Source organism: Thamnophis elegans, chromosome 2 (assembly GCF_009769535.1).
Source record: "Thamnophis elegans isolate rThaEle1 chromosome 2, rThaEle1.pri, whole genome shotgun sequence".
Classification (NCBI taxonomy): domain Eukaryota; kingdom Metazoa; phylum Chordata; class Lepidosauria; order Squamata; family Colubridae; genus Thamnophis; species Thamnophis elegans.
Window position 1 is genome coordinate 113,567,583 of NC_045542.1, and position 21,989 is coordinate 113,589,571.

The 21,989-nt window shown below is 37.4% G+C and overlaps 1 protein-coding gene across 1 annotated transcript in view; it reads left to right on the top strand.

The window, feature by feature from the left end:
- The window catches only part of CACNA2D3 (calcium voltage-gated channel auxiliary subunit alpha2delta 3), a 594,623-nt gene extending 583,570 nt beyond the window's left edge, over positions 1-11,053 (top strand). Inside the window, 3 exon segments of the mRNA XM_032208561.1 lie at positions 7,551-7,663; positions 8,179-8,261; positions 10,600-11,053. Coding sequence (XP_032064452.1) covers positions 7,551-7,663; positions 8,179-8,261; positions 10,600-10,692 — 289 coding nt within the window. The 3' untranslated portion in view covers positions 10,693-11,053.
- The last annotated feature ends 10,936 nt before the right edge of the window (positions 11,054-21,989 follow it).

Here is a 21,989-nt window from a genome sequence, read left to right on the forward strand (position 1 = left end):
ATTTTATAGTTGCCAGCATATAATTTCACCTATTTCTCCCCATTAATCCTGGTTGTAATTGTTTTCTTTATTTCCATTTTTATTATTTTATGTTGCTAGTCATTGACCAAATAAATAAATAAAGCTATCTTAGGAAGGAATAAGTGAAGTAACATAAGCTAAGATGCTGATGACTCGTCAGAATAATGGCGGGAATCGAGTTCATTGTGGTCTGTGACCCTAGATTGTTACCTGGGATCGATTATATCCAAATGCATAATGTCTGAAGGGTCAGGAAAGATATTTGTACCTTAGTGGAGCAAACCATACTAGGCAGAGGTGTGAGTTGTTCCTCTTTTATGTGCTGGTGTTTGTTGCTTGGCTTTGCGTATATGAAACTTTGGAGAAAAACTCAGTTGAAAAACATTGGATCAAAGGTCCATATATTTGTCTTTTGAGATAAATGTTATTCTCACAAAAAAGGATAGAGTTTAAAGCAAAATGTGCAAAAAAAAACATTTTTGGAAAGATTGCTAAACCTTGGAAATGAATGTTAAACAGTAAGATAAATTGTCATGTGTTTTTTGTTTCTTTAAAACAGTCACAGATATATTAGGAAATGGAATGCAATTAATTCTTGAATGAACCCAGGTGAAACTGATGTTGACCAGAAACAACATGAGCCATCCCTCCCTGTCTTTAAAGCCTTAATAGTCAGGAATCTGGCTGGAGTAATAAGAGATTTTGTAGGCGATTTAGAAGATTTTTAAAATGGGCTTCTTATAAGCTGAATAGCTGACCAAGGTGCCCTTTTGAAAAGGGAATACCCAGTAAAACCACATTCTCACTAAGATTGCGAGGATCAGATTCTTTCTAGAGCACTATGCACATATAATTGAAAATACATTCCAAGAAAGCAAGATTCCTTGATGTACCTTATATAGTTTGACAAAGCAGGAAGTTGCTTAAAACCATATCCCACAAGCTGGAAGAGCTGGTACTCCTTCTTGTTCCTTCATATGGGTAAAGTCAGCCTTGCTTTATCTGGTGCCTTCCAGGAGTTGGCTTGCGCTGATAGGGATTGGATCAGTTATCCCACATATAACTTTAACATAATATATTATTATGGTAAGTCATTATAGTTCATCCACAGCACAGGCAGTTTGGGACAAAATGTCTCCTGATCAGTGTCATTTATGTTAGATTTCCTCCTGTGTTTAAATGTCCCTCGGAACACTTCCAAATACGGGTAAGTCCTCATCATTTAAGAGTCTAACCAAATATCTGGTGTTTAATGCCTTTTTATTCCCCCTCCTGAATTAACCTTCAAACATCATGTGTTTGAAATGGTAACTCTGACAATTGCTGGATACTGTTCCCTTCCGGGCATCTTATGAGCAGATTTTATATGCAAAGTTGCTGTTGAAAATGCTACAACCTATGGGATTGGCTGAAGGCCCTTCCTGAAATGGGTACCCTGTTATATTTTATTCCCCTGCGGATCAGATATAACTTTCTGAGATATCTTCATATTTAAAACATAGCTGTAATACTGTGTTAAGGAATGTTCCTCTTTTCCTTTTATTGGCCCCTTTCTCTTTCCCTCCCCACAAATCCACAAAGCCACAGATGCTTCATTACACTGATGTCAGTTGTGCTACAAGGTCCAGCTGTTTGTAGATGTTGCTAGAAAGTTCAAACCTAGTGTGTTAGACTGTAAATGCACATTGTGTTTATCATCATCGTATTACAGACCCTAGTAAGTGTAATTTTAATGGGGGTTCAGTAAGTTTAAAAACCCCAAGAGCATTTAATCTTCCTCTTAGTGCTCTTTTAATTGCAGTTTCCCCTGTTGTTTCTTTCCCAGAGCCAGTTCAAAGGACTCTGCCTCCCTTACAAATCTTCCCCCTCCTTCAGTTTTCTGTGATTTTTGGAAAAAGCAGAGCATTTTCTTAGTAAGACAATATGTATTTTAAGTAAAGACGTCTGAGTGGAAATATGCCTTTGTCCACATCTACACATCGTCAAGTCCTCATTTAACTTCATGCTTCCCTGCCAAACCACTGAAATCGTCTGTTCTGGATTCAATGGTGTTATATGTCATGGCATGTTACATGGAACTGATTTAAAGATTAATACAAAAATAGAGTCCTTTAATACATGCATAGGGAAGTGGCAGGACAGTAGCGTAAAAGAATATTGAACTACACTTCTGAAACATGTCATGGTCCACAAGGCCATCTCTCTTTTCGACCTGGAAAAGAATGACCTCAGAGAAGCTTTATATATCAGATGAAGTGACTCAACTAAAGATATATGCAACTTATCAGTGTGTACGTGGAGGGGGGAATCTGTTTCAGCCTATTTATTATCTGTAATGAAACCACAGATAGTAAGCTCTTGTGGGGAAACAAAATCATTTAAGCAAGAAGCACACCTGCTATCTTGCCCATTCATAAAGCACACAAAAAGTACTAAAGATGTGTTCCTCCAATGGAACCCCTCACCCAAACTTGTGAAAGCATAATTTCAGTAATGATGTTTCTCGTATTTTTTTGGGTGAGGGTGAAAATTTTGGTGCATCTCATATACTGAATGTAGACCCACCCACCCCCACCAGAGACCAAAAATGTTGCAGTATGGAGGCCGCAATGATCTGTGGCAAACCCTGCAACCTGTAACAGCTGATTGGGAGTATTCCGGCAATCCTATCCATCCACCAATCAGCTTGCTGAATCAGGCTGCACTAAGTTCTGAAGCTGAACTGGCTGGTCAGAGATTGCAGCAGCAATCACATTCAGAAACCACACAGAGGTAAGCAGGATTCAAAATAATAATAATAATAATAATAATAATAATAATAATAATCGCGCAGACTGATTATAAATTGCGGCACAATTCAGTAGCACAAATGATCCATTGGAATTTGTGCAAAAATTATAATATTAAAACAGCAACAAACTGGTGGGAACATCAGCCTGAAAAAGTCACCGAAAATCAGATGGTCAAGATCTTGTGGGATTTCCGTATACAAACCGACAAAATACTGGCGCATAATACACTAGACATCACACTGGTTGAGAAAAATAAGGTCACAATCATAGACATTGCAATACCAGGTGATAGCAGGGTCGCCGAGAAGGAACATGAAAAAATCGCAAGATACCAGGACTTAAAAATCGAAATTCAACGACTATGGCACAAACCAGCAGCGATAATTCCAGTGGTAATTGGCACACTGGGTGCTATACCAAAAGCACTGGAATTACATTTAAAACAGTTAAAAATTGACAAAATCACCATCAGTCAAATGCAAAAAGCCGCACTGCTTGGATCTGCACGCATATTACGAAAATACGTTACGACGTCCTAGGCCCCTGGGTGGGGCCCGACTAGTAACCAATGCCAAATCCGGCGAAACAACTGGCCGCTGTGATACAATTGTATAATAATAATAATAACAACAACAATAATAAATACTCTCAATGCTACCACTGACAATCATTTTGAAGAAGATGAACTATGAACACGAACTTGCAAAGAAAGGACTGAAAATTTCGCACTTGGTGTACATGGATGATTTGAAGCTGTTTGGTAAAACAAAAGCTGAACTGAATTTATTCATTGAAAGGACAAAAGAATTTAGCCAAGACATTGGTATGCAGTTTGGAATTGACAAATGTGCAACAATGGCAGGCAAGGTCATAGAAGATGATGGAATAGAACTTGAGAATGAAGAAATGATAAAGGCAGTAAAACCAGAAGAAGGCTACAAGTACTTGGGGATTTTAGAGGCCTCTGACTTAATGCATAATAAAATCAAGGAATTAACTTCAGCCAAGTACATACATTCGACAAATTTGCAAGATATTAAAGTCCAAATTGAGTGGAGGAAACATCATAAAAGCCATAAATACCTGGGCTGTATCTGTGATTCAATACTCTGCAGGAATAATTGACTGGACCCAGATGGAGTTGGACAATTTGGACAGAAAAACAAGGAAGCTCATGACAATGAATCATGCTTTGCACCCTAAAAGTTATGTTGACCGATTATATCTACCAAGAGCAGAGGGTAGTCGAGGACTCCTACAAGTAAAACAGACTGTGGAAGAAGAAAAACACAGCTTGAATGATTACATCCAGAAAAGTGAAGAACCAATGATTAAGGAAGTAAATAAAGGAGGCCTTTTAAAGACAACTAAGTCAAAAGCTGAGAAGAAAGCTGAAAATTGGAAAAACAAAGCTATGCATAGTCAATACTTGAAAAGTATTGAAGGCAAAGCTAACTTGGAACTGGTTAAGATCAGGAGCACTGAAAAAAGAAACAGAAGGCTTTATTTTGGCAGCTTAAGAACAAGCCTTAGCCACAAACTGCATGAAGGCAAAAATTCAACATGTTACCACCAACAGCAAATGTCGCCTCTGTAATGAGAAAGACGAGACAATCGACCACTTGATCAATGGGTGCAGCAAAATTTCACAAACTGACTACCTACAATGCCATGACCACATTGCTAAGATCATTCACTGGAAATTGTGCCAAAAGTTTGGATTTGAGTACAGCAAAAACCACTAGGAACATCAGGTTGAGAAGGTTTTAGGGAATGAGAAAGTCAAGATCTTGTGGGACTTCAGAATTCAGACTGACAGGCACTTGGCCCACAACACACCTGACATAACAATAGTTGAAAAGAAAAAAGTATGGTTCATTGACATTGCAATACCTGGAGATGCACGAATTGAAGATAAACAGAAAGAAAAAATCACAAAGTACCAGGACTTGCAAATTGAAGTTGAGCGACTGTGGAAAAAGAAATCATGTGTTGTCCCGATAGTAATTGGAGCCCTTGGAGCAATACCTAAAGGGCTACCTCGCTATTTGAAAATTTTAAATTTATCAGACTTGAACAAACCACCCTACTTGGAACAGCTTATATCCTCCGATGCTACCAACCAGCTCCAAAGGCTGTGAATAATAATAATAATAATAATAATAATAATAATAATAATAATAATGTTCAACAGTAACATCAAAATGAACTTTGGGTTTGAAAAATGTGCTATATTATCCATGTGGCGAGGAAAAATGGAAAAAAACAGAAGGAATAGAACTGGGAAATGGAAATATAGTGAAAGCATTAGCAAAGGATGATGGTTACAAGTACCTAAGCATATTGGAAGCAGATAACATCTGGAATGGAAAAGTCAAAGAGTCAACGCAAAATGAATACATCAGGAGAGTCCGCAAAATATTAAAATCAAAGCTGAATGCTGGAAACATAATTAAACTATTAATACATGTTGTCCCGTACATGGCATTCCAGTGATATGCCACTCAGCTGGAATCATCAACTGGACTCTTTTGAACTGCAAAACCTGGACCGGAAAACACACAAACTTTTGAATATGTATCCATGAAGTGACATCAACAGGTTCTACATGCCAAGAAAAATAGGGGGCATGAGACTATTGCAAATCCATCAAACTATAGAAGAAGAAAAATGAAGTTTGAATGATTATGTGAACCAAAGTGCAGAAAAATTGCTGCAGGCTGTGAAAATGGAGAACAGCATAAAAACAACAGAAACAAAGGCAGAATATAAGGAAAAACAGCTGGATGACAGATTAAATAGATGGAAAACCAAAGCTTTGCATGGACAGCACTTGAAAAACATTGAAGGAAAATGTGATAACAACTGGACATGGACATGGCTTAAGATGGGAACTATTAAGACTGAAACGGAAGGTTTAATACTGGCTGCTCAAGAACAAGCACTACAAACTAATGCCATGAAAGCGAAGATGAACAAGATGAAGAAAAATCCACTGACAACCTAAACTGTCGACTTTGCAATAACAAAGTCGAAACGGTTTCACATTTAATATGTGAATGCACCAAAATTGCACAAACCGATTACAAAGCTAGACCTGACCGAGTTGCTAAATTAATCCACTGGTCATTATGTAAAAAATATGATTTACCTGTATCCAGAAAGTCATGGGAACATAAAGTGGAAAAAGTTATCAAAAATGAGAAGATGAAGGTCTTGTGAGACTTTCGAATACAAACGGATCATCATTGGGAGTATAACATAGCAGATATCATGGTTGTAGAGGGCCGAAGTGTACAGTTTATTGATATCGCTGTTCCTGGAGATGCCAGAGTCGAAGAAAAAGAAGAAAAAATAATGAAATATTGCAACCTGGCCATCGAAACTACCCGACTATGGATGAAGCATGTAACAGTTATACCCATTGTCATTGGGACACATGGCACCATGTCCAAGAATTTTACAAGATACATCAACAAATTGCAGCAATAACACCAGCAGAACTGCGAAAAGCTGTGCTACTCGGAAGATCTTATATTTTAAGAAGGTATTTGGTTGATACCTAGGAAGCTGGCAGCAAACCATATCAATCATTAGCACCAGTCACTGGTATTTGTAATGCATTTTTGAATGTTCAGTTGGCTGAGTTTCATGTTTAATGAATAAAGTATATAATACGTATACACAATACAACACCAAAAGCAAGTTTTCCAAGGTTTTCCAAATACAAGCAAAACACAAGCAGTTTCACTTTCAATTCTCAGCTAAGCTAGGCTCCTTCCTGTCTCCTTGTTGTTCACATGGCAAATACTGTTTCAGAGTCCAAATAGCCCTAATTAGCTAACTTAGTTGCTATGCCTATTAATTGGCTGATCTTGTTAACATGTGTTCCCATTCAGGAAGCTAGCCAGCTGAATACAATGGATGCTGGTAGATATTTTTTTTCCTTCTTATTTTCCTTCCCAAAAACTAAGGGAAGGTGTGTCTTATACTCTGGACCATACAGTTGTTTCTATTTACCCACTGCAAATGTGGAAAACATGGATTTGGAACTTAACTAATAAAAGCCACCTATTGTGCCAAAAAAACTTATTGCAGAAATATGAAAATGATTATTTTAGAAAGACATTTGTGATCAAACATCCTTATGGGTCAAGACAGAGACTAATAATATAGTTGTCTGCTTCAGATATATTCTAAACAATCCCATTCCCTATCCCCTTGCCCTACAGCTTTTTGAAAGCATCTATGGGAGAAGAGAAGGGACAAATCCTGTTCCTCAAAGCAAAGTTAATTCAGATAACATTGAAATGAACCCATGATTGTATATCTGCATATATTTATCAGAGGCTGGTAGGAGCCAATCTTGGCTGGATTGTGCTCAAAGTTTAATATGTAAGATGTTGGATGAAATTTTTCAGCATAAAATTTACTTCATATTTAATTAGTAAAGAGAGGGGGGAAGAGATAGGTAAGTAACAGCCTAAATTGGGTTAAATCAATCCATATGCAGTATTCAAGTTGTCACAAAGAATTTTATTGAATTATTCTATAAATAATTATCTCAGAGAATGATGGAAATCTATATACAGAAATAAGCACAGGTGAAGAATGAATCTTTCTATGTTTACTCCTCCTTCCAAGTTCTATAGGACCATGGCATTTTGGCACATGTTTGATTCTTTGTTAGTTTTCTTTTAGTGATTATTATATTAATTATTTATTCTTTGCCAACAGGTCCTTTGTTATCCAACAAATTCAAAATAGCAATCTCTTCATGGTAGTAGTAAGTAATGAATGTGACTGTGAATCAGTTTCACCAATTACCATGGAACCAATAGAAATAAGGTATATCCTTTTCTTCTGAAATGATGCTAACGTCATATGTTTGGATAGAAAGATTTAGCAAATAGTTAACTAGCACTTAGTGAAACAATTTGGAATTAGTTAAAGTTAAATCAAGTGATACTTTAACCCAACCTATTGTTTGTCCAATTATTTCAAATAAAATGAAAATACATGATGTGGACCTCCAAATTTTGGATTTAGTTAATTATGTAAACAAAGAGAATATCTGCAGGAGAAGTGAAGACATTAGAACATGGACATGGAAAATTAGATAATCTTTCACAATGGCAGCACACCAAGAATATTTTTTAAGGAAATAACTTGCTTTCTTAATTTAACAAACCTTGCTTTATTAATGTCCAGATGACCAAACTAGCATTCCAGAGACAAAGAACAGGAGCGGAGCGGTGAGCTATTGTCAGATAATATGTGTCAAATGTTGGCCTAGATGGCTTTTTAAATCACTTTGAATGTAATAAAATTCAGGATTTAAGCTATATCCTTAACTTCTGTGAACATAATGAATCCCTAAAATGTGAACGCTTAAAATCTCACAAGATTAGGAGACGTCCAGAATCTTGTCATGGATTTCATCCTGAGGTAAGTGCTTTATCCTAACAATAAAAAAACTGCACTGGTCACACTTCTCTAATTAAATTCATTTGCATTCTATTTGCATCAGTTTTTCATATCTTATTTTTTTTCTATTTTTCCACTATCTCATCTTGCTCTGAATACTATATATTCAAAACTAAATGGCCAACATTATTTCTTTTGCCTTTGCTCTGAACATATGGTGTCTTTTTCAAATTCTTGCTCTATTTACATCTCTGTTTGTATGGCCTGATATTTCTCGGCCCATGGTCTTCATTTGCCCACTACATAAATTCTGGTATCCAAAAAGTAATCTATTACTACAATACATTCTACCATTTTTACCTATTACTATTCCACATCCCCCCCCCCCCAAAAAAAATAACATGTGACGGGTGCCACATTTCTTTCTCACTTCTGCCTCAAAACAACAATTTTTTTTCTGTGAAACATTTCATGTTACTCCCTAATCCTCGTGAGCTATGACAATGAAATTAGCAACTAGATCAAATATGTATTAACAACATAAGCTAGATTCAGGTTTTCCTGTAAACTTTACTACTGCTTTCCTCAGCATCTGACTCTACTCCTTTCACTTAGATTCTGATTGTAACAATGATAATTAGCAGACTGCCCCTTTTTATACATGAATTTGTTCTCTGTATCTAATGAACTTAACACTGTTAGAACACTTGAATATTTCAGAGTAAATCAGAAATACAGGGCAAGTTAGAATAAATAAGTGTAATGATAATACTGTAATTTAACAAGACTGCGGACATGATAAACCATGTACTCTTATAAATTGAATTCAATTTTTCTGAAAGTCTTAGCTAGTTTTAGATCGGGGTGTCAAACTCATGGCGTCATGGCGTCAACATGTGGCATGTCACCTTCACTAAACCGGGCGTGGGCATGGGCGTGGCCAGAACATGACCCATCCAGCCACGGACTGTGAGTTTGACACCCCTGGTTTAGATTGACTCCCCTTGCTTTCCTCTTTCCTTGGAAACAAGGTGGGTAGGAGATCAGGAAAAATGGAGAATTGGATGGAAAGCATCAACAATAGGACAATTCTGTTTAGTTACAATTGGACAAGTATTGATTGGGCAGCAGGGTTCCAAATGCATGACCCACAATCAAAGACCAATGAGGCATAACCTCTAGCTAAAAGATGAGGTCAGCGCTTCTGCTGCAGTTCTTCCATCTGTGCAGATTGCTATAGTTCCATTTTGCAAACATACAAAAGAGGCACTGATGTGGCAAATCCTTAAGGAATGAGAAGATTTTCCCTTCAGAGATTTGAGAAATGGTTTGCCTCTCCCAGCTTCTCACCAGCCTCTACAGCTGCCTTTCATTTAAAAAAAAAAAACCGGGAAATTCCAAACTTAGAAACTTCCAGACAATATGGTTAGGCATCAGAGGAATAGGCACTGGATTCAGTGGTATTTGGGGCTATAGGTAATCCATGAAGGTGTGCTGTAATTCAAGGTTTGTGGCCTTCATTTGTCTTGAAGAGGCACATACTGGTATTGTACAAGTCTTGATGATATTGTATCATATCTAAACAACTGATGATTTCTAAAATGTCCCTGTATTTGAATTTTGTGCCCACATCTGTTATATTTCCTCTGTTTCTCTCTGTTGGTGAATGTCTGTGGAGATTGTCAGCCATCCATGTCATGTTTGTTCCAGAGGTGCTTTTTCAAAAGGCAACTGTACTTTGTTTTTCCCTAAAAATGTTTTGCTTCTCATCCAAGAAGCTTCTTCGGTTCTCACTGAATGGTGGAGGATGGGAGATTTATATTCCTATTGCTAATGCTAATGACCAGATATGCAAGGGATATAAATCCTTCCATCCTCCACCATTCAGTCAGAACCAAAGAAGCTACTTATTTGGATATCACTCTGGATTTTGTGCTTGTGGAGAGAAAAAAAAATGAAACTTTGATCTTGGTTTTGTTGATTAGAAAGATTTGATGTTATAGAAATGGCTAGTTATATATTAATATGTAAAAGCAAAAAGTTGAGGTTCACGTGTGTTTATCTTGTACTGTGCTAGGAAGAGTTGGAAGTCAATGCATCCTTTTTTTTCTCTTCCCCCTTATATTTCACACTCCCTTTTCCCATTCCCTTTCCTTCCCTTAATTTCCTATTTTCTTTTCGTTTGTATTTTATACAATAAAAAATGATTTTAAAAAAAGTACTGAATGGATGAGAAGAGAAACATTTTAAGGGAAAACAAAGTCCAGTTGCCTTTTGAAAAACACCTTTGGGTCTATTGGTGAACATTGCTTTACTTATTGAAATACAATTATTTTTCCCCTATTTATTTTATCTCTAGGAGAATGCTAGAGAATGTGGTGGTGTTTCGGGCCTGAGGGCTAAGCCTACTCTTCTTGTGCTATCTCTGCTGTGGGTCATTTTGTCAAGGTGACACTGGCTGATCCATGATGCCCTGTTAAATCTATGGATAAACTGTGAACTGAGAAATGGTGCAACAAGAAGACATGAAATAAGTCAAAACATCAGCATTTCATGATTTTAAACAAATGGGATGGTATAAACTCTAAATTATGTAAATAAAAGACATTTATCCTTGTTTTTTTTTTTTGCACATCATGCAAATATGGATTTGCCATACAATAATCACCATTCATCAAGAACAGAGCCTCTTCAGTAGATAGATACAAATGGTCATTACTTTCCGCTTTACCCCATGGAAAATAATTTAAAACTCTGTACTTTTTAAATAAAGTATATTAAAATTGAAATGTTTTAGTGGATGATTTATCTGACATGGCCATTAATTGTATTTAACTATAAATAAATATTTTATTTATACTTATTTAAATATGTATGTATTTATTTATGGGATCAAGGAAAGATATTAAGAGAAGATAACACTGAGCATAATCAAATGGGTTTCAACCAGATTTTAATAAAGATAAGTGGGATTCCCTAGCAGAAGAAGCAGATGGGCAAAAGAAGTTCATAATGGGAGAGAGTTCTTAAAGAAAGAGATGCTAAAAACATAATTGCAAACTATTCCAGGGAGGAGGGCAAAAAATGGGGAATATGTCATCCAGTGATGACACTGGGGGTGGGGGGAGTAAAGAAAATGGTAAGAATGTTAGGCTGTAGAAGAGAATTATAGGCAGACAGTCCAGAATTTTAGAAGTGCTGTTTAGAAAGTAAAAGAATAATGCCAGGTGAATGAATAATTTTAAAACGGGTTCTTTAAAAAGCTAATAAAAAGAAAAGGTAGAAAAACATCAATCTATTAGCTCTTCACTGAGGACAGCAAAATGTGAAAAGATAAATATAGTGAGTATCAGAAGTCAGAATAGAAAAAAATCTCGCCACCCCAAAGGTATCTCAATTTTTGATGGAGCAACTCTTTATTATATTGTTGAAACACTGAGAATGTACTTTTAGCAAAGCTATGATATCCCCATGACATTCTGATTAGCTGGGTAATTTACATGTGGCTTGCTGACATGACAAGTAAATGAATACCAACCTGGTTTTAAAATTATACTCAAAGGATACTCATCAATGGTTCCTCATTAGATTGGACAGGTATCAAATGAGGTGCCATAAGAATCAATCTTCGGTTTGCTAGTCTTCAATATTTTCATTAATGGTTTGAATAAAAGTGAAAGAACTGCTCAGGTTTCCAAAAATCACAAAAATGGTTGGGATAATAGCTGAAAAGAATTAAACTTCAAAACAATCCTGAAAGGAACAGAATGAAATATAATGGAAAAAGTGCAAAATTATTACTTATGAACCAAAAATCAAATGAACAGATGTATAGGGTGCTTGACTTAGTAACAATGGTTGCCATAAACAAAAGAAAAAAAATAGATCAATGTGGAATGGCTGCATAGAAAGTAAATGCAAGTTTAGAGAACATTAATAGTTGTACAGTTTCTAAATCTTGAAAAATAATTAGAGAAACCAGTTGATATAAAGTCAATGAAGACAATCAAGAGATCAGAAATTAAGTCTAATGAAGAGCGACTGAATCAGCTACATTGATTATATGATAATACTTTTCCAATACTTACTAGGAACTTCTTGTTTCAGAGGGCAAGATCCAAAATAATGGAAGTTACAAACCAGCAGAGAGAAAAACTTAGATTCTGACCTTTTTTTTTAAAGCTTGGATTAGCAACATATCTAGGTGTACATATATTGTTCCTCTCCAAATTAGTAGTTTCTATTGTTAAAGTACACATGAAGTTATATTTTTTGGTTTTTATATTTCTAATATACAGTCTTAGTTCAATAAGTTACACATTTGTATACCAAATTTTTGTAGGGTTTTTTTGTGGCTTAAATATTTCCTCTCTTACTTTACAGTACATGGATGCTCTCCTCAATCACTGAGTTATTAACTTTCTTTAGGCACATGAGTAGTACTTTCATCTTCTCTTCTTACCTTACAGAAACAGAAAGATGTTTTTCCTTTTTTTGAACTTCATGGGAATGGTCATGTTTTCCTGGACTGTCTTCTCTGGTTTAGGCCCAGTCCTTTCGGCAAGGAGACGGCTCTGGAGATCTTCCTTTCTGATTCTGCTTGTTCCTGCTGAGTTCCTCAGTCATTTTTCCTTCTTTCTCCAATGATCCTCTCCCCTTCTGTCTTGTCTGCTTTCCACCAATGATTTAAGTCCTCACTCCTTGAAATATACGACACTCCAGGTCACCCAGAAATATGCAACAAAAACACAACTTTCCTTGACAAATCTGTTCCATATAAATGTGCAGTAGGAGACAGATGTTCATGCTCAAAGATGTCTTAATTAAGAACCTTCTAGCTAAGTACAGCACTCTTTTCATGCAAAATGCAGACTACAATCCTAACCTTGAAATCAATTACAATCCAGGTCCAAGTACAGCAATTCAAAGCCTTCCAACATCATGATTCTGCAATGTCTGCTAAATTCTTCAATACTTCACATAGGTAAGATAATAGCTACAATATATGTAAGCCCTCTAAACATGTCACATTGCTTATCTATTTTCTCATATTTCGAACTAAGACAACCTTCAGCCATGTCTTTTCAATTACCAGGAGTTATGTCCTTTCTTGTTTTCAGACTTGTACTGAGTTGCCCAAATGTCTTTTGCAGCTGTCTCCCCACACACCCACACATTACATGCAGACACATTCAAACATCTGCCAATGACCATTTCTGATTTATGATCATCAAAACAAGTATTGTAATAAATAGTAACATATGCAAAACAACAACTCCCCTAAACTCATATATTCCAATGAAACTGTGTGCTTTACTTTATGGATTCTCGGTGTTCCTCAAAACATTGTAAATCAAAGCATCTTGTTCTCAGAAGAGGGTTGTGCTATTTTGACAGCAATGGAAGGGGGAGAGGGGACACTAAAATTCCAAGCAATAAAGCTGATCCACTTTATTGTCACTTGAATATTCAGCATTTTGGCATTTTCTTCTAATTTTGGAAGAGGAGAAGGAGATGATAAAGAAGGAAATGGTGAAGAAAATGTTACCCCTCTACAGTATTCTGCCCATTTTTGCCCATACTTCCTAAAAAAAAATTCCCCTCATGAGAGAAAGCTAGTTATAAAATCTTAGACTTGAAAAGGATATCAAAGGTCATCTATTCAAATAATCTTCTCAGTGCAGATCTAACTAGAGGATTTCTGACAGATGATCATCTTCTGCTTGATGACCAGAGGAGAAAGGATATCTGAGGGGCTGCCACAAAGAAGAGGGAGTCCAGCTATTCTCCAAAGCACCTGATGGCAGGACAAGCAGTAATGGATGGAAACTAATCAAAGAGAGAAGCAACTTAGAATTAGGAAGAAATTTCCTGACAATTGGAACAATTAATAAGTGGAACAACTTGCCTCCAGAAGTTGTGAATGCTCCAACACTGAGACTTTTTAAGAAGAGATTGGACAACCATTTGTCTAAAATGGCATAAGGTTTTCTGCCTAAGCAGGGAGATGGACTAGAAGACCTCCAAGGTCCTTTCCAACTCTGCTATTCTCTTCTACTTTAATTCATCACTACCCTTGGCAGCTAGCTGGCAATTCATACATGCAGATGTCACTCCTCAGCTCTAGACAAATCTACTAATAAGAGTTTAATTCATTGGTTCTGAATCTGCCCTCTGCTATAACAGACAATAAGCTCATTCCTTCTTCTTTCTGATGACCTTTCAGTTTTTTGAAGAATGCTACGATATTTTCTCTCAATCTTCTCTAGGCTAACCATACTGAAACCTTTGAATCATTCTACCCAGGGAGTTGCTTCTGGATCCTTTACCACTTTGATAGCCGTCTCCTGAAGTTGGCACAATTTGTCACTATCTTTTCTGGACTCTGGTGCCCAGATCTGATCAGGAACAGAATAGAGTGGAATAGTTGCTACCAGAGATCTGGCTTCTACGCTTCTGTTAGCCTTTGCTTTTCAGAAGCTACATCACCCTGCTGGCTCCTGATTATTTTGTGGCTGACAAGAGCATCCAGATTCCTTTCACATATATTACTGTTAAGCCGGATCTCTCGCATCCTATACTTTTGCCTTACATTCTCCTTACCCAGATACAGAACTTCAAATTTCTCCCTGCTAAATTCCATTTTCTTCATTTTAGTCAGCTCCTAAAAAAAATAAAATGTTGAGTAACTGTCTAGAATTGTCCTGATTAATATCACATTATCAGAGACCCAAAGGCCAAGATTATGAGTGTGTGTATGTGTGTGTGTGTCTACGTATATATGTATGTGTGCGTGTATATATGTGTGTATGTGTGTGTATGTATATGTATATATATATATGTATGTATATATGTATGTGTGTATATGTGTGTGTGTGTATATGTATATGTGTATATGTATACGTATAAGTATACACACACACACTGTGGAAATCTACAGAAGTCTCTTGCTAAATTATGATGATGAAGTGCTATTAACAAACTAAAATGAAATGTGGCATGCATATGTGAATTGAAAATAAAAGACATTTAAATTCTTAATCAGATGGAGATGGAGATAAGTGGAGATGGAAACAAGAAGTATTTTTCAGCAAAATGACAGCCAGTATTTTAATACATTAAAATCATTGAGAGAATACAGATCATCACACACACACAAAAGAACCACATAAAGCAAAAAGCTAAGGGCAGCATTTAAATTCATACAAGAGTGCCATAAAAGCTTTTAGTAATGGTTCACTTTAGATTCTTAAAGAGGGGTTTTAGAGAATTATTGGAGAGAGAGAAATGAGTATATGATGATAAATGTGGAAAGATAGAAATGACATGGTTCAACTTTCTCCCAATGAAAGAGTAAACTTTTATCAAGCAATACAAAAGGATAGTTCTAAGGTATTTTCCAAAAAAGGTGAAGAGATTCATTTAAACCCTCCGTAGAGAACCACCTAGATTAAAGAGTTGTCGTACTCCCTTCCAATTCATTGCCCACATGCTTCAGTGTCACTTTCTTGAGAATGACATCACTAGGCACATTGTCTGAAGAAAGGCACATTGGTGTATGTAAAAATGGGATTGTGTCAGGGGTGCCTCCTTCAATATCCAAGAAGGAAAAACCTCAACTCCATTTGAATAGAGATAAAGGTATTTTTACTAGATATGAAATGAAAGCAGCAAAAGAAAAACAAGATCTGAGCCAAAAATGCCTGAACATGTACATATCAAATGTTTACCCAGGACCGCCCCCCAATTACCCCAACCCAATGCCCAATCTGCAACTCCCAGAGGTGTCATGTGGGGTGCATCTTCAGGAGGCCTCATTCAGTTGGTATGCAGAGACGGTTGACCTTGACCAAGCCCAAACACGAGCCATCAGCATGCACAGAAGATGGTGAGAACCAAAATTCCGTCATGATAACTCCTCCAGTACCAGCAGTTCCCCTCCCAAATACCACAAGTCCCCACCCTCCCCATTTCTATGGCAGCCGATAGCAATCAAACAAAAGTAGAGGCTGACAGATTGCATTATAAATCTTGTAGGAATGGGCAAAAAGGAAAAAAAAACAATGAAGACTGCTCCTTCCTGACTTAGCAGACCCCTGGCAAGAAGAGGGCACTCCAAGATAAAGAGCACTATAGCAGATAGTCTAATGTCTACTTGGAAAAGAGAGCATTGTACGAAATAAAGGTAAGTTATTTAACTGATTTCAAACTGCGCTATGCATGCTTGACTGCCTTCCTTGGCACAAAGGACCCTCAAATCCACACAGAAAGTCCAGGGTGCCGATGAAAAAAGTCAGGAGGGCAGTTATGACACTATAGCCAGACACCCCTTTGTAGCCCATATAAAAGGAGGATTTTGATAACACAATCACAGATTCCACCTTTACTTTCTTTAGAACCCCATTTTTCCCTCTGAAAGCCTCGGAACATAAATAAAGTGAATATACCCTTACAGTACAGAAGAACTGAATATTCTAAGTTGAGTTGGTCAAGTGTCTTAGGACTGATGCGAGCACTGAGCTCTTTTTAAAAATCAGTTTAGGAAAATACCCTGAACTCTGATACCATAGACAAATCTCAGACACGCTCTTCTCATTTTATTATTTTATTATTTAGTACTCATTCCTTTGCAAAAACATAACAACTACCAGGACCTTTCAACACCATAAAAGCCACATGATTGGAAGACCCCAGAGCAAGTAGGAGAGCAAAAATACTACAATACTACAAATACATGGTAAAATTAAGAAGGACTTCATACAGTCTTTCCTGGTAGGTTTGCCAATACCTGGGTCAAACAGAGTGGAAGGAACAAACTGCCAGGGTGTTGCAAGACAGAACTGAAATAAACAATGAAATGCTCTGAACACACCTTGCTCACTGATCCACAGAGAATGTTTTCTCACCTGCTTCCTTCCAATCATCCTCTCCTTGGAGCGTGACATTTTGCCTGTTCTTTGTACTGGGTGTGCCCGGATCATTCAATCATACTCCAGCTAGAACCATCTGTCTTCAGAGAACACAGGGCACACCGCAAAGGGTGAAGATTGTCCCACAGCTCAGGAGCCATATCTGGGTCAGAGAATTTCAAAGAAATCCAAAAGGCAGCTAAACAAAGGCTACTTATTTGATGCATGATTTACCAGAAGCAATTCTGCTTCCTTACGGAAGCTCCATATACCAAAAAAAGGAAAGATATCAGCCAGCTGGGTAAAACTCCAGAATTTGTAGAAACAGAAAAATGGTGACCAAAGAAAACTGAAACTTGGGTTACTGTGGGCAGTACTTGCTTGTTGAACTCAAAATGTTGATAAACTGCTGACAAAGACCACCATCATTTGGAGGGGGAAGGGGGGACACAGGGAAATGGAGTGTATCACCCTAAAAAAGTATATTGATTCCTGGCAGATTCCTGGCAGATGATACCCTGAAACAGATATTTCATAAATATCTATCTTCTTGCATGTTTAAATTGTATATATTTAAAGGATGGGGAATAAGGGCTAGAAATGAAATGGAGACAAACAAAAATGTGCATTTACTATCCAATTTAATACTGATTCATATGCTGTCAATATGCTGGGGATTTTAGGGCCCAACTACAAAGACTGCAGGCCAGATCCCCTGCTTTCCATACCACAACACCCTCCCTGCCACATTATGAATGTGTAGGAAGAAAAATGGCTTCTTGTGCTGTAGAGCTTTCCTAGTTTTGCAAAAAAAATTTAGGAGAGTCCAACACTACTATGACACTGTATTCTTTCAGACTGTATCACTGAGCTTTTTCTTACCAATTTCAGTTTTTTCCAGAATAGAGATCACCTGGGACAAACTGAGCCAAGGAAAGCAATAATGGTTTCATTGTTAAGAAACTAGAAAAGTTTGTTTCCGGAATAGAAATCCAACAAGGTCTTAGCATTTTTAGTCTTCCACTTTTCTGATTTGGAGATTAGGGTAGAAGACAGAATAAGAAAATACCTACAGGGTTATATTTCATTGGTTTTGTTTACTCTCCAAAAGACATTTTTAAATATCTTCATTCAGAATTATTTGCTGTACAGCTTGATCCCTGTATAAGTGCATATGCATAAACAATGCACACATTTCATTTATTTTATTACCTTTATAAGACATCATAATCACCAGAAACATATATCATGAAAGAAGAGAACAGAAACCAAGACTAATTTTTTTTCTTGGGGAATTACAAAAAGTAAATCAACAAACCTTAATCTTTGCCATGGTGAACAGTTTTTAAAGTTTTCTTAAAGACCAGCAGGTTGAAGGCCAGATGGTCCATGATAGGTTGTGAGTGGTGGTAGTGGGATACTCTTCCAGATCATAGGGGCAGTGACAGAGAAAACAGGTTCCTGGAGTCCCTAAGATGATACAAATTTGTTGAGGGGATCTGGAGCATGCCAGTCCTTCTCAATGATGGTCCTGCATATTTTTTTCCATGATGACCCTTTACAATATGTGATGTTTTACTAACAACATAATACACAGACTTACATATGCGTGTTCATTAAAGAAAAAAATAAGAATAATCTCAGAAGACCTTACAATGTTACTTTGCAGCTGTTTTATCAACAAATATGCCCAGCTTGTTTAGAAAAGAAAATGGAGAACTTAAAAATAAGATAATAGACAAGCTCCAGTTTTGGAACTGATTAAAAAAAGGCCATATTCTGCATGACTTGCAAATTTAATTTGTATTCTATTCTTGGGTTTTTCCAAAAGATTCTTTCGATATTAGAATCAATTAATTAAATAACCAGCCATTGTGTGGAGATTTTAAAAGACCTAAAGTGATGAAGAGATTCTTGTTCTGGAAAATAGCTAAAATTTGCAAATAGGTAAAATTTAAGTATCCACAATTTATTTTTTAAAGAAAATATTTTCTATTTTTGCTGTTCTGTGCAATCCATGTTGTTCTTGCAGTTTGGTGGAACAGGCACCAAGATAAAATATTTTGTGGGCAGTAATAATTCCCCCACTCCTCAAATGCATGCACATATACACTCTTCCTGTCCTAGTGGGGAAATTGTAACAGCCTAGGAAAGTGTTGAATTTGTAGGAAATGAAAAAAATAACATTTTCCAAGTCTTACCCTTGAGAATCCTCATCACAGGCTCTTTTTTCTTCTTTTTTTTAAAAAAAAAGTAATTTAATTTTTTTTTTTACATATGGCAGTTATTACATCTCTGAGTCTGTCTGTCTTTGAAAGGAAAGACATGTACTGAACATATTTAGCACTAATCACTTATGGTCTCCTTAAAGAGTAAACAAGGATCTTAAATAGCCTTATGAAGGATGTAAATGATCTGCAGTTCAGGCACCTTACTTCCAGCTCCGTCTTTGAGGCCTCCAGGCAATTCTGTTTCAGATTAGAACCTAGCAGGAACCTCCAAAGATGCATTTCACTTGACTGGAGAAAGTCTGAAACTCATAGCCGTGAAGTCAGAAATGTGCCTGTTCAGTCTTTTCCCTTCTCATTGGAAAGATCTGGCAGATTTAAGGTTAATATAGACAGGATACCCTAAGGAGATGCTAATGGCCTCAAAGGGAAAAATGAAGGGACCACCCCTGTCCCAGGCTGGCCACCAATTATATTATATAGGTACAGAGGGAAGCTTAGGTTACAATTTAGCCCAACAGAGAAGCAGTGCTGTCTGGTGGCTTTTCTTTTTAATTATTTATTTTCTTCCCTTCGGTCTTTTAATGGCTAAGGTAGTGGCTTGAATCTCCGGAAGAAAACAAGCTGATCCTTTCAGAAAGGATTAGATGTAAGAAATCCAAAACAAAAACAAAGTAACAAAAAAAAGCTTTTATGGAAACAGGGGGTGGGGGGAGAAGCAATGTCTTGAAATAAAGTTCCGGTTCCTCCAGGGAGTAGCTGGAATGGATACAGCCTAAGTACAGAAGCAACCATTTCAACAAACCTTTCTTGAGTCCACAAACATCTCTTTTGTGGAGCCAGGAAAGAGACACAGCACTTTAATTGACCAAAGTGAGCAAACCTGCTCAGCGGGACCACTGGAGCCCATTATTGAGCAAGCCATGTATTGCATCGATACCAAATATGGTGCAACAGTATGTTCTTGTTTTGAAATTGTATGCTCTTACAGACTACTTGAAAATGAATTATTAATATGCCTTGTCCATATTTTACTATGCAAGATGGATCACTACCTGGAGTCATAACTAAGGTTCTCAACTCATTTCATGCCCACTCAAGATGGCTTTTGGGGGAAGGAGGAGGTGGGGTGCAGCGGTGAGCTTCACATTTTGTTACCACTGGTTTGCCTTCCGCGCATGCACCGGCCTCAAAAATGTACCTAAATAGGATGGCATAGAGACAGGGCAGGTGGGCCAAACTACCAGCAATTTCCGCTACCAGTTTAGCTGGACCAGTCTGAACTGGATGAATACCATCTCTGGTGGGATGTTGTCTTATTGACAAACAGCTTTCACTCTTGCATAAACTCTTATTTTCTTGTTATAACTCATATGTCAAAAAGAATAGCATATTCTATCCTTTCTGTGTAGCGGTCTGAGACATGGTTATACTATAATTTATTACATTTCTATGCTTTCTGACTCCTAGCAACTCTGGATGGCTCACAATGAAAGTATAATATAATTAAGATTAGATAAAAGAAGGCAAGTGTGAAAGACCAGAATGAAGCAGAAGGTCTCTTTCTCTCTCCCTTCCTCCCTCCCTCTCTCTCTCACACACACACACACACACTCACTCACTCACTCACTCACTGGAGGCTGGGGGGAAGATCCATATTTTCATGACTCTTCTGAAAAACAGCAGAGTGGACACCATTTGAATCTTGGGGAGGACATCATTCCAAAGGGTAAATGCTGCTGTGCTGTTTCCTGGATCCCAATAGGTGACAAGGTTTAAATGAAGAAACCTGAAGTGTGGCAAACTTGCAAGTTCAAATTGTCCAGGCAGATATTATGGGAGTCAGTGGTCCCTCAAATAACCAGGCTTTGTGCCATGAAGGGATTAATACTTTCTGATCAGCATCATGACTTGCATCCAGAAGCAAACTGGCAACCACTGAAGTTCATGAAGTGTTACTTGAGCATTCTGAACCATACCCATCCCTGCTTGTATTGCTGCATTTTGGACCAATTGAAGTTTCTAGGTGTTCTTCAAGGGCAGATGCATGTAAAGCATGTTTTAATAGTCGAACTATGTGTTGTGTTATGTTGTCATTTTTAAAATCCTGAGATGTTTATCCATCTGGTCATAGTAACCTACCCATTCCATATCTGCAATCTGCCACAAGTCTATCATATTGTATCCATGCAGGCTTCCTTTCTTCTGATTGGTTCTCTTTGTCAGTGAGCTTTCAGCACTTTTTCAGAAATGTTGTGTTTGTCTTAATAGTGCTCTCATGATTATAGGTAACCCATGGGTTATGTGGGTTATTTCACACCATGACTTTCTTATCCCTGGTTCATATCCATTCTCCTTGTCTAGCAATAGCAATAGCAATAGCAGTTAGACTTATATACCGCTTCATAGGGCTTTCAGCCCTCTCTAAGCGGTTTACAGAGTCAGCGTATTGCCCCCAACAACAATCCGGGTCCTTATTTTACCCACCTCGGAAGGATGGAAGGCTGAGTCAACCCTGAGCCGGTGAGATTTGAACTGCTGAACTGCAGAACTGCAGTCAGCTGAAGTAGCCTGCAGTGCTGCATTTAACCACTGCGCCACCTCAGCTCTTG